The 14,526-nt window shown below is 34.3% G+C and overlaps 2 protein-coding genes across 2 annotated transcripts; both read right to left on the reverse strand.

The window, feature by feature from the left end:
* Positions 1-1,255: 1,255 nt before the first annotated feature.
* On the reverse strand, positions 1,256-4,981 carry LOC138317280 (calmodulin-like). The gene is made up of 4 exons (XM_069258841.1): positions 4,887-4,981; positions 4,635-4,778; positions 2,762-3,004; positions 1,256-1,683 (listed from the first exon to the last, which is right to left on the reverse strand). Exons 2-4 carry the CDS (start codon positions 4,702-4,704, stop codon positions 1,655-1,657), a joined length of 342 nt encoding a protein of 113 aa, XP_069114942.1. The 5' UTR covers positions 4,705-4,778; positions 4,887-4,981; the 3' UTR covers positions 1,256-1,654.
* Positions 4,982-9,544: 4,563 nt separating this feature from the next.
* LOC138317278 (calmodulin-like) lies at positions 9,545-14,526 on the reverse strand. The gene is made up of 5 exons (XM_069258839.1): positions 14,400-14,526; positions 12,965-12,995; positions 12,667-12,810; positions 10,053-10,295; positions 9,545-9,834 (listed from the first exon to the last, which is right to left on the reverse strand). The coding sequence occupies exons 1-5, from the start codon at positions 14,400-14,402 to the stop codon at positions 9,806-9,808; spliced, it is 450 nt and encodes a 149-aa protein (XP_069114940.1). The 5' UTR covers positions 14,403-14,526; the 3' UTR covers positions 9,545-9,805.

Consider the following 14,526-nt stretch of genomic DNA (forward strand, 5'->3'; position numbering starts at 1 on the left):
AAATATTAAATGCATAAATTTCTTTTCGACAAGTGTTTCTTAAGAGGAAATATTTCAGATGAATGCTTCCCATTACTGTATTATGTATTGGTTATACCCGATAGTCACTTAATGTGTTAATGTATCATAAACATGGGTCACACTCATTCGAATAACTCATAGACCGAAACCTTTATATACCCGGTATTCATTGAATATATTTCAAAAGACGGGTATTACCACTGTCGGGTGCAGTTAATCGTAGCATAGAAATAAATATTGATATTTTCTTAGCCATTGTCAGCGTAGTATGGTTTATTTGAGATCCACCATGACTTCCATTGCCTATATGAGCCAAAGCCTTTCACACATTCACTGGATTCGACGCCGGATCAACTTGAAGTATAAAATTTGATCACACAGGCCCTTCCGACGTTTTAGGGTTCAGTAGTGATGCCGGTGTAATGGTGAAGATGAATTTCTTTCAAAATTGAAACGGGATCAATGATCAGCATAACACTAAGAAGCTGTTCAACACAACCTCTCCTAATTATGCTGTGATCACATCTCCCCATATAAACCTCCTTTTGTGTTGGTATTCAATTTAACGCTATTTGGTATATGTAAGCATTATCTCTAGATTTTTTATCATATAGAAAGTGCCCCATTAAAAACATCCAGACGCTACACAGAGAATACGGCACCTGGAAGTAGCCTTTCCTTCAAGCAATCATTCTGTCTGTTTACCGTTATAATTATATATTTGCGCTCTACGTTATTTATATTTTTTTATTTTACCAATTATAAAGAAAATATGTAGACAATTTCCAATAGTATACAGTATAAAAAAGGTTTGAATCTATCAATAGGTCAAGAAAATCAAAAGAAAAAGAAATGTAAAAAAAAAATCAGTCAATAACAAAAATAGATGTAGAATATGTAGGAAAGCATAACAGTGACGAGTGCTTATGTTTCTTTACTGTTTCAGGTTGTTTTGGACGGTCACCATACGTACCGGTTTTTATTCTTGAACGTACATCTTATTCGAATGGTTTCGATAGAAATAAAACGTTTTATAGCGGAACGTTGCGGATTGCTTCGAAAACGCCCGACTTTCCTAAAACGCAAAAGGGACTGCCAAAATGGTCATGTTCGCATAATCATAATGAGTTTATCTATAGTGACAGTGATATCCTCGGGGTAACACTAGGTACTGCCACCCTCTAATGGAGGTAGTATCTATATAATGTAACTAAGTTATAACAAACCACCAAAATCACGATAAAAATTAACAGTATTTAATATAAATAATTGCTATGCATACTGTTGAAAAATTAAAATATATTAACGTCATTGTACTAGGTTTTATGAGGAAGACACGCTTTTATAAAAAGGCTCTAAATTAAATGTCACATAGGTAGTTTTGCCGAAAGTTTCCTGAAAACTCTTTTGTCGTTTGATATCTTAATGTATATTTGGAAGACGTCGTTGTTTGACAATGTGATGTGTCTTTGGAAGATGTCATTGTTTGACAATTTGACGTGTCTTTGGAAAATGTCGTTGTGTAACAAGTTGATGTGTCTTCGGAAGATGTCGTTGTTTGATAAGTTGATGTGTCTTTTGATGATAGCGACGACGACGATGATTCGATGACTATTGGCAGACAAGGTTTCATCTATTTATTCGTCATCATCTTCACAAACTCTATAAACAAAAAAAATATAACATAATTTCGCAAACGATGTCATAATGATCTATAATGAGATTTTAATGATATCTAAAGTTCTGTCAACAGGTAACTTTAAAAAAATGTTTTTAATACACTTTTTTGCAGATTGATTCATAGACGTATAGTTTAGCGAATGATAGGTTTTCCTCTCTGTCGATAATGTGGAGGAGAAATGAAACATTTTAAACAACGTCGGAGCTGCAAATACAAAGATATACGGATAGGAGCGGTGCTTGTATTTAGACAGTAATATAAGCTTTACAAGTCGTTCATCGGATGTTAAGAACTGTGAAAACTGCAGTAATTATCTGGAAATCAGTACTAATAAGAAAACTGTATCTTAATTCTCGGATCATTGGTATGATCATTTTGGTATTTACTCATTCAATTTCTGATACTATCTCTGGAGCTAAAAATGTAGATGTTATATGCTAGATTTTGTCTTTTATATTTGATTTCGTGTAAAGAAAAACACAAGTGAAATAATAAAACAACTGTATTATTTTGAATTAGATCGATGCAAGTTTTTATTGACAAAAGAAAAAAAATTAACCTCGGACTTCGTAATTTTTCTTTGGTCAATAGAAAAAATATGCAGCGACCATATCAAAATGCTATAACTGTATAATATTTGTTATTGAAACAATTATTGTATGCTATTTTTTTGACCAAAATATGTATTTATTTATATTAATTATATCATAAAACACAATTTAACAAAGCATGACAATGTATTGACTCGTGCCCTTTTCGTGTCTCGAACTCACGATCTACGGCACCCAATCGCCTAGCCAAACATACCTGCGCCTTCTAACACTGCGCCACATCCACATCCCCAAAAAAGGATGTTTCTATGACGAAGTGAGAGTCAGTTCGATATGCTGACATCACTGTGGAAATTGTCAAATTAAATCTTTGGATCAACAACACACAGTGCATATGATACATTGTGATTAGTAAATATTAAATATCAAAGAAACACAATTTAACAAAGCATTTTTATCTATTTATATTGAAATGCATCATGCATAAGAATTAGATTAGTAAACTCACCTTCATAATTGACTTGTCCATCCCCATCGATGTCAGCCTCTCGAATCATTTCATCAACTTCCTCGTCTGTTAGTTTTTCCCCTAAATTTGTCATCACATGTCGTAATTCAGCTGCACTGATAAAGCCGTTACCATCTTTATCAAATACTCGGAATGCCTCGCGGATTTCCTCTTCACTGTCTGTATCCTTCATTTTCCGCGCCATCATGGTGAGGAATTCTGGGAAATCTATCGTGCCGTTACCTGTGAACGAAAACATCCCGGAATTCAAATTGTATTCTAGAGGTAACCAAATCACAATAATGGAATGTCAAATCAACATAATCAGCCCATCTGTTGGGGTGTTCGGGAGTGTTGTGACAGATTGTTCAGGCAGTACGAATATCAAACGAAATGAGCTGCAATTTGGTGCAACAAATATCACGTCTGCACTGGCTACCATTTTGAAATATCGTCAAATTATACTTACAACTATTCAGGGTTTTTTTTTATACAGGAGTTAATTTATGATTTCCTCTGTTACAAGTGTACACATACTTAATACGAAAATAACTTTGATTCAAGTATGTCAATCATATGTAAGCCAAATTGTTAAATACATTCTGTTTCAGGAAAAAAACTGTTATCACTTCTTTACGAAAATTATGATTGCATGAATAAGGACTTTATGGAAAGCAAACGATGCCACCATTTGTTAAGATAAAATAATTTACAATTAGGATTTCCTAATAAAACATTATGACGTCATTAATGGTATCACTAAAAACAATGATATACTTGTACTGGCTTTTACAAATGTACATTCGACCACAAAGACATTATTGTCGTAAAAATAATTATGAAACTGCACCAAAGGTGACTTTTGAGCAGGTAAATGTACATAAATGTTACACAGAAACAAAACATGTTTTTTCTTACAATAATTTTACAGTTTGTATCATTGCAGTAAATATTCGCAAAATAAATGAGACATTCTAGCCAGTTATTGAGTAATGTCTAGCTGATGTCACTTATAAAAATTATGTCATTTCTGAACACTTTCTAAATTTCAGAAGTTTCTAATGTGAAAAGAGTCGCAAAGATAATCGTTCACAAAAAATGTCCATTGCATTTTTGCATTACATTAGGTAAATCATGTTAATTTCATTCTGGTGAGAATTTATAAAAAAACGAATCTAAGAAGTTGTTTTTCAATAATACTTTCCTTACACCAGAGGCCACAAAATATTTTAAAAAAACTAGAACTATCGCCACAGTGGCGACTAATATCCCAACTACATAAATTTAGTGATAACCCAATTAATTAAAGGACACTGCAGAACCCTATATATAGTTTACTTAGCTCCCCATTATGTCAGGGTTATGTGTATCAAATTATATCAAAATCTGTAAAGTAGTTCACCGGACAAAGATGTGTCTACAGACGAACGACCCAATTTCTTAACTTCGTTGCGAGGTATAATTAAAAAAACTGAAATGACAAATAACCCCATACAAATCTTTTTAGTTTCATAGTTATCTTAAATTACATCGTGAAGCTGATATCAGTGTAAATCAGAAGTAAGAAATTAAACGATTACACAACAGGTTGCCATACCTTAGTATTGTTAACTTCCGACTGACTTACCTGTATTGCTGTAGTATAAAATACTTTAATAAAACTGCGGCTGATTTACGATAGCTAGTTCTTATTGGTTACCCTTGGGTGTATAGAAAGACAGGATCTCACTAGTTTTTTTTTTATTTAAGTTATACGAACAGTATTGGTGATTTAAATATGGCTGGCCATATTGCCGTGTTAAATCAAGTAAGATTATGGGGACTCCATGGGTGATGTCAAAACGTCTGTATTTTATGTCTTAGATCAACGTACCGTCAGCGTCCACCTCGTTGATCATGTCCTGTAACTCAGCTTCCGTCGGGTTCTGACCTAGTGACCTCATCACTGTCCCCAACTCTTTGGTTGTCACGGTGCCGTCGCCATCTTTATCAAACAGGCTAAACGCCTCTTTGAATTCTACAAAAGACAGATATTTTACAACGTCTAGAATAAGTTTTAGCCCTTTTTTAAACTTTCGATTTAGACTCATGTATATATTATTTTTAATTATAATCTGTAACTTACCGGCGATTTGTTCTTCGGTGAGTTGGTCTGCCTGTTAACATAAAAACATTATGAAATAATATTATATATATATCTTGTGGCATATATTTATTTCACGTCTAACTATCGTCTTGTGTAAGTAGCATTTACTATACAATATACAATTGTCTATTGCAACAAGTTGTCAATAGTTTGACCTCATGTTTTTTACAAATACCTTAGTATTGTTAACTTCCGACTGACTTACCTGTATTGCTGTAGTATAAAATACTTTAATAAAACTGCGGCTGATTTACGATAGCTAGTTCTTATTGGTTACCCTTGGGTGTATAGAAAGACAGGATCTCACTAGTTTTTTTTTATTTAAGTTATACGAACAGTATTGGTGATTTAAATATGGCTGGTCATATTGCCGTGTTAAATCAAGTAAGATTATGGGGACTCCATGGGTGATGTCAAAAAGTCTGTATTTTATGTCTTAGATCAACGTACCGTCAGCGTCCACCTCGTTGATCATGTCCTGTAACTCAGCTTCCGTCGGGTTCTGACCTAGTGACCTCATCACTGTCCCCAACTCTTTGGTTGTCACGGTGCCGTCGCCATCTTTATCAAACAGGCTAAACGCCTCTTTGAATTCTACAAAAGACAGATATTTTACAACGTCTAGAATAAGTTTTAGCCCTTTTTTAAACTTTCGATTTAGACTCATGTATATATTATTTTTAATTATAATCTGTAACTTACCGGCGATTTGTTCTTCGGTGAGTTGGTCTGCCTGTTAACATAAAGACATTATGAAATAATATTATATATATCTTGTGGCATATATTTATTTCACGTCTAACTATCGTCTTGGTGTAAGTAGCATTTACTATACAATATACAATTGTCTATTGCAACAAGTTGTCAATAGTTTGACCTCATGTATATGTTTATAACTACGACCTGTCTATAACCACAACCTGTCTATATCTATCACCTGTCTATAACTACCATCTGTTTATATAACTACCTAGCTATCATATGTCTATCCTTACCACCTTCTATAACTACCACCTGTCTATAACCACTACCTGTCGATATCTACCACCTGTCAATAATTATCAACTATCTATAACTACCATTTGTCTATATAACTACCACCTGTCTATAACCACTACGTGTCTATATCTACCACCTGTCAATAATCATCAACTGTCTATAACTACCATTTGTCTATATAACTACCACCTGTCTATAAAAACTACCTGTCTAAACCTACCATCACTCTATAATTACAAACTGTCTATAACTACCACATATCTATAAATATCACCTGTCTATAGCTATCATCTGTGTATAACTATCATTTGTCTATAGCTACCACCTGTCTATAGCTACCACCTGTCTATAACCACTGCCTGTCTGTAAATACCACCTGTCTATAAGTACCTGTGTTCTGTAACTACCTTCTTTTATAACTACCACCTGTTTATATCTACCATTTATTTTTAACAACTACCTGTCTATAACTACCTGTGTTATATAACTACCAGTTACTTTAACTACCACCTGTCTTTAACTACCACATATCTACAACGACTACCTGTCAATAACTATCACCTGTCTATAATACCACCTGTCTATAACCACCACCTGTTTATATCTACCATTTATTTTAACTACCACCTGTCTATAACTACCACCTGTCTATAACTACCATCTGTCTATAACTATCACCTGTCTATTACTACTACCTGTCTATAACTACCACCTGTTTATAACTATCACCTGTCTATAACTACCACCTGTCTATAACTACCACCTGTCTATAACTACCATCTGTCTATAACTATCACCTGTCTATAACTACTACCTGTCTATAACTACCATCTGTCTATAACTACCACATATCTACAACGACTACCTGTCTATAACTACCACCTGTTTATAACTACCACCTGTTTATATCTACCATTTATTTTTAACAACCACCTGTCTATAAGTATCTGTGTTATATAACTACCAGTTACTATACCTACCACCTGTCTTTAACTACCACGTATATACAACGACTACCTGTCTATAACTACCACCTGTCTATAACTACCACCTGTCTATAACTACCATCTGTCTATAACTACCACCTGTCTATAACTATCACCTGTCTATAACTACCACCTGTCTATAACTACCACATATCTACAACGACTACCTGTCTATAACTAACACCTGTCTATAACCATCACCTGTTTATATCTACCATTTATTTTTAACAACCACCTGTCTATAAGTACCTGTGTTATATAACTACCAGTTACTATAACTACCACCTGTCTTTAACTACCACGTATATACAACGACTACCTGTCTATAACTACCACCTGTCTTTAACTACCACCTGTTTATTACTAGCTTGGTTTACAGTGTATAAGTCATTCTGTGTGAATTTGAAAACAGACAAAGTTGGTAAACTTTTCTTAATGTGCTAAATGTGCTAGCTAAGAAAGCAGAGATGAACATGTACAATTTATTACTTTACTCACCCCTCAACAAAACGTTTAATGCATCTCAATAAAGTCAAATACAATTTTAATTATTAAAGAAAAAGAAAAAGAATCTAAATGACCGAAGAATAAAAAGTCTAATATGAAACATGAACAAACGTTGACGTGTGTTACTCACCATAGCTCTAGTGTGGTCTTGTCGATACAGCTATCCCGCGCTAAATGAAAACTTTCACTATCATACCCCTCTTGTTTGTGTTGCTACAGGCAAACGACACTAGACCGGTGCTAGGGAATAAAACGACAATTGTCGACGCTCGGGTATGGGGTCACGTTTTAGGTTCAGTGGAGATGGGGTCATTGAATAATAAATCAGCGCATCTACATTTACCTGTATATATATTTTTATATTTACCTTGTTATTTAAACCACTATTGATTCTTTGTTTATATTTGAACTTATACCTGCTTCCAAGTTTCCTGCTTGCAAATGAAAAGGTGCACAATTTTACCTATACATTTGACAAAAATTACCATATATTTTACCATTCATTTAGTTAACATAAGTGTGAGCTAACCAACTTGACTTCGTCGAGTTCTTGTTAGTGTCTGGTTCACAATGGTAAACCACTTTATGTGGGTGTTTAATGTGGGTGTATATTCAACGTGTCGATGTGTAGAATGCGTTTTCAGTTCAGCTGTCAACAACACGTACAGTCGGTTTTCAAAGTTGAAAGTCCGCTGGACAAATACTAACACAGTGTAAAATGACATGGGCACCAGGATTCCATGTCTTTCTATGGATAATCCCGATATGTAGCTTCCAGGCTACCATTTCGAGCAGTCAAAAGGTAATACGCCGTAGAAATCAATTTATTTTTCAGGAAATTTGTGTTGTTATTTAATGCAAAACGTATCCATTTGAAGCAAAATGTTGCTGGTACATCAATGTAAAGCCCTTGAGAGAAATATCTAACATCCAGAATAATAACCAGTAAGAGGAAATTTACCAACGATATTTTGCTTCTTCCACTGGTTTTCCTCGCATACAAATGGACACATCCGCAGCAAAAATGTTGATCAAAAAGAAGTAAATGGGTATCTCCTTTACATAGTGTGATAATATCCGTGGACAATCGTAAGGACTGATGACTAATCACGTAGATACAGGTACATCACGTAAAATAATGGGAAACAATCAGGGAATACATTGTATGCACTGTATGCTATGGTCCGATATTATCCATTTACAACATTCTCTAGATTATTTGATGTTTAACATTGTCATCCTTAATACACTTGTTCTAATTTTTGAAATTAAAATGTATTACTGAACAGAACCATGTACCACATTTTGACGACTTGAGGCGCACAGTTGCATGGAAAAAATACAAAAGAGCGACATATTAAATATGTATAGATTACCCCCTGCCCCCAGCTAAATGAGTAAAAATGAGTGGAAATCTCCCTTCCATTTTGTGTTTGTTTAGTTGGACCTCATAATAAAGTTTAATGTGCTTCGTAGTTTACAGGGAGGCAACTCCAGTTTTTTTTTTTTTTTTTTTTCATGCAGACACTTGCATTATAAGACTTGCTTCTGAATCTTCCATCAATTAAATATACATGACCGTTACTCAAGTAACTACATTCCGCTGGACATAGTGTCTCCTTTTAAGGAATGGCTAGATTTATTTATTAATTATAAAAATAGCAACGCCATCACCATGACAGTGAATTTGCAAATCAAATGGAGATAAATGCATTATATTAAGTATTGAACAATGACAAATAAAATTGTTATGATGCTTAAAGATGCTTCACCGCCGACAGAGCACAGAGAAAACATTGGTTACGGTCATATTTACCCTTATACAGGTCTGTCAAAAGCTGAAAAGTACTAAAGTAAACCATATGTTTATTTGGTTGTCTGTTTCTACTTTACGTCCTTTTAACAGCCAGTCTTTTAAGAGTTTGTCAGATTGAGCAGGTGGAGGAAACCAGATTACTCGGATTAAAATCATCGACTTACAAACAGTCAGTACCTGGGAGTGTGTTTGAGCCCTTTATCACTCAGACAGATACTAATATCAAGATACACATGTTCTATAAAAAGGCGCTCATGTGTGTTCAAATAACATTAGGATAGTTATGTAAATAGGTTAATACATTACAAAAAAACCCACCAAAATCAAGATAAAATTCAACATTATTTAATATAAATTAAAGCTATGCATACTGTTGAAGGCGTAAAATACATTAATGTCATTGTACACGGTTTTATGAGGTAGACACACTTTTCTAAAAAGGATTTTAAAATCAAACGTTCTCCTAGGAAATTTTGTTGAATTTTTTTCCTTTGTGGTAAATATCCATGAGAACTACTTTGTCAGTGTTTGTCTTTTGAAGATGGCGACTACGACAATGATTCGGGGACTACGGACAGACAAGGTTTCATCTACTTATTCGTCATCATCTTCACAAACTCTGTAAACAGTAATATAAAACAAATGAAGAATGGTATACAATTCTGTTAAATATTTAAAGTTGAAAGAATTTTTCTAAAACACTTTTTCTGCAAAGATAGATTCTAGATACGTAGCTTTAAACGTCTTATATTTGATATTTAAATATTTAATATGCAGGCTATTTTTTTCTGATAGAAATACTTAAATGTATCCGTACAGAGCAACCAAACTACTCACCTTCATAATTGACTTGTCCATCACCATCCATGTCAGCCTCTCGAATCATTTCATCAACTTCCTCGTCTGTTAGTTTTTCTCCTAAATTTGTCATCACATGTCGTAATTCAGCTGCACTGATAAAGCCATTACCATCTTTATCAAATACTCGGAATGCCTCTCGGATTTCTTCTTCGCTGTCTGTATCCTTCATTTTCTTCGCCATCATTGTGAGGAATTCTGGGAAATCTATTGTGCCGTTGCCTGTAAACGAAAATCCCGGAATTCAAATTGTATTCTTGAGTAACCAAATCACAAAAACAGGAATGTGAAGCAAACATGATAAGCCAACCTGTTAATTTGCTTAAAGGTGTTGTGACATATTATTCAGGAAGTACGAATATCAAAAGAGATGAGCTGCGATGTGGTGCAAAAAATGTCGCAAACGTGATAAGCTGCAATTCACTGAAGGCATGTATCCCGTCTGCACTGGTTATCATTTAGATTTACAACTTTTCAGTTTTCTTTTATACAAAAGTTAATTTTTGTTTTTCTCTGCTACAAGTGTACACATATTTATTATGACAATAACTTGCTTTAATTCCAGTGTGTTAGTCACATTAAGCCTAAATTGTTACATACCCCATCATTTCAATTTCATTTTCCTTAATAGGATATAAATAATCCGTCTAAGAAGCACATCACACAGTGATATGAGAATAAGTATTTTGACATAAGAAGTCTGTTTCTTTAACACCGTTACTAAGTTCTAACCAATTATATAACCATTTGAAAACAAATGATCTTTGTCAATCAAGGTACCAATTAAGTTTTCCATGGTGACATAACTGTAGTTGAGAATAATGTTCTATTTGAGGAGTTATATGCCCGTATTTCCTTTCGAGAAATTGCTGCTATTCACAAATTGAAATGTGGAAAGTCATATGGATTTGATGGTATTTTAAATGAATGTTTTGAATATTTATTCTTACTTTGTCAATATTATTTAATAACCTCTTCACCAATAGATGTTCTCACAACTCAGATATACAGATACAAATTTAAGCCGTTTCTTATGTCGATATTTATAAAGTATTATAAGCAATCCACATACACCGCCTTGATAAAATTTCATATCGGTAAGACGATGAATTCTAGTAAATAATATTAATATGTATACCGTATGTACGTTGTATCCAAATGTTCAGGTACTAGTCCGTCCAATTCATGTCATACGGTCATGTAATCAATACCGTGACAGACACATTTGTAATAACACTATTATGACGTAACAGAGAATTTTAACGCCTTAACCTATACATGACGTCACATGATTGTCTCACTAGTAGGAAAATCTACATTTGAGCCGGACTTCTACAATTTTATATAGAGACGACATCTTAAGTTTTACTTATATTTATATTATGAAAAGGTGTGTGACGAATAGAATCTTACACTCGTTACTATGTACTATGTGAAATGAAATTTATTAAACTCATTAAATAATCAAATATGCCACTCGCCTAAAGGCTGGTGGCATATCAAAATATTGAAAGCGTTTGATCAATTTCGTATGGCATAGCCACTCATGCAAGATTCTCTTTATATTATAATTATAAATTGTTTTTGTATAACAATATTTTCCTAAATCTTGTTTTGATAGTGCTGGATGTAGTGAAATATGGGGCCAAAAAGGGAATCGATTGAAAAGAAAAAAAATCGAATACGATCAAACAAGTATACAATTAATTGTCGGTCATGAAAAATCTGTAAAAGAAGACATTGTTACCGACTTTGGAATTTGTAAGTTAGCTTAGGAACTATGTTGATTCGGAGTACAATCAGCCTATTACATTGATTAACTTATAGTATCAGAAACTCTATGTATAAAGGGAAGTTTTCTTATAACTTTTTTTCTTGTCCCATTGGATTCGTTATGGCAAAGTTTTAGTGTATACATATGTATGTTATGTTGTAATTTATTATTTCTATAAGTTGTAAACTTACGGAAATGACATAAAGAGTTGATCATCTTCGTTGGTTTCACTTAGTCGCAAAAATAATGCTTCTCAGACATAGTCCATTAATGCACTTTTAGTATAACTGTGTATACTGTACAACGATGGTTGTAAATAATGTGATAACTTCTTATTGTTATGATTATAATGTAAATGAATAATGCCACTTTCTTTGGGAAGATTGATGTATCCATCACAAATCCATAACGAAGCAGTTAACGCAGTTAAACAGCTGAGTGTCCCCAAAATGTTTTTGGATAAGCCAATCCTTTGACTAAAGGCCAAAAAATTGAATATTTGACGCAAGTTCTATACATAGGATAATCCCATATGATATTTTTTTTTAGTTTCATAACTATAAGGAACTTACAACATAGAAAACATCGTGAAGCTTACATCTGTTTTAATCTGGATTAAGAAATTAAATTATTACACAATAGGACGTCACGACACCTTATTTCACGACACCTTATTTCCGCATTAACTTGTTTACTTCTGCCAACTTACCTGTATGTGATTTAAACATAGCTGAGTAAATTTTCGGGTTAAATATCGGATTAAGATGACTCTACGGGTGACGTCAAAGCGTCTGTGTTGTATGTCTTAGATCAACCTACCGTCAGCGTCCACCTCGTTGATCATGTCCTGTAACTCAGCTTCCGTCGGGTTCTGACCTAGTGACCTCATCACTGTCCCCAACTCTTTGGTTGTCACGGTGCCGTCGCCATCTTTATCAAACAGGCTAAACGCTTCTTTGAATTCTACAAAATACAGATAGTTGATACCTGGTTTACAACAGTCAATATAAGAGTTTCAAAAATCCACAGAATCTAAGATATAAGTTAGCTTTTGTTTCATACCTTCGATTTCGACTAATAAATATAATATTATTTTTAAATATAATCTGTAACTTACCGGCGATTTGTTCTTCGGTGAGCTGTTCTGCCTGTGAATAAAAAAAACTTTATGATTAACTTTATTTGGTGGTGACTTGCAACTATTTCACGTCAAACTATCTTCGTGTTGTAGGCAAAATGTAACCAGTTCTCCACCTGTCTATACCTTCCACCTGACTATAACTAGCACCTGTCTATACCTTACACCTGTCTATACCTACCACCTGACTATAACTACCACCTGTCTATACCTTACACCTGTCTAAAACTACCACCTTTCTATACCTTACATCTATCTATACCTTACACCTATCTATAACTACCACCTATCTATAACTACCACCTATCTCTAACTACCACCTGTCTATAACTACCACCTGTCTATATCTAACACTTGTCTATATATACCACATGTAAATAACTACATTATGTCTATAACTACCACCTGTCTATAACTACCACCTGTCTATATCTAACACTTGTCTATATATACCACATGTAGATAACTACATCATGTTTATAACTACCTTATGTCAATCAATACTACCTTTTAAACCAACCACTTATCTATAACTAACATCTGTCTATAACGACTTAATGTACCTGTCTACAGCTACCACCTGTATATAACTACTTCGTGCCCCCTGTCTATAACTATCACCCGTCTATACATTTGTATTAACATTTCACTGCAACCGCTTATCATGACGTCATTATTATTATAACGTCACAAGTGTCGTGCCAGCGATCAAGGAATTCGGCCGTTCAAACGACTGCTCAATCATTGATGATAACGGATGATTAATAGATGTAAAAGCCCTACCACCTGTCTGTACCTACCACCTGTCTATAACTACCACCTGACTATAACAACCACCTGTCTATACCTACCAACTATCTATACCTACCACCTGTCTATATCTACCACCTAACGACTACGTCTATAACGACTACCTATCTTTAACGTACACCTGTCTATAACTACCACCTTTCTATAACTACCACCTGTCTATACCTACCACCTGTCTATACCTACCACCTGTCTATAACATCCACCTGTCTATACCTACCACCTGTCTATACCTACCACCTGTCTGTACCTACCACCTGTCTATAACTACCACCTGACTATAACATTCACCTGTCTATACCTACTATCTATAACTACCACCTGTCCTATACCTACTAACTATCTATACCTACCACCTGTCTATAACTACCACCTGACTATACCTACCACCTGTCTATATCTACCACCTGTCTATAACGACCACCTACCTTTAACGTAGACCTGTCTATAACTAACGTAGTTTACAGTTAATGAGTCATTCCATGTGTATGCGTATGTCTATAAAGTAAAATACAATTTCAATTCTAAAAAATAGAAAAAAGAAGAGTTTAATTGACTGAAGAGTAAACATTAAACATTTCACAGTTTGACGTGTGTTACTCACCATAGCTCTAGTGTGTGTCTTGTCGATACAACAATTCCGCACTTAATGGAAACTCTCACTTTGATACACCTACCTATTGTTTGTGTTGCTACAGGCAAACAGGAATAGACCGGTACGTAAGAATAAA

This window comes from Argopecten irradians, chromosome 3 (assembly GCF_041381155.1).
Source record: "Argopecten irradians isolate NY chromosome 3, Ai_NY, whole genome shotgun sequence".
NCBI lineage: Eukaryota > Metazoa > Mollusca > Bivalvia > Pectinida > Pectinidae > Argopecten > Argopecten irradians.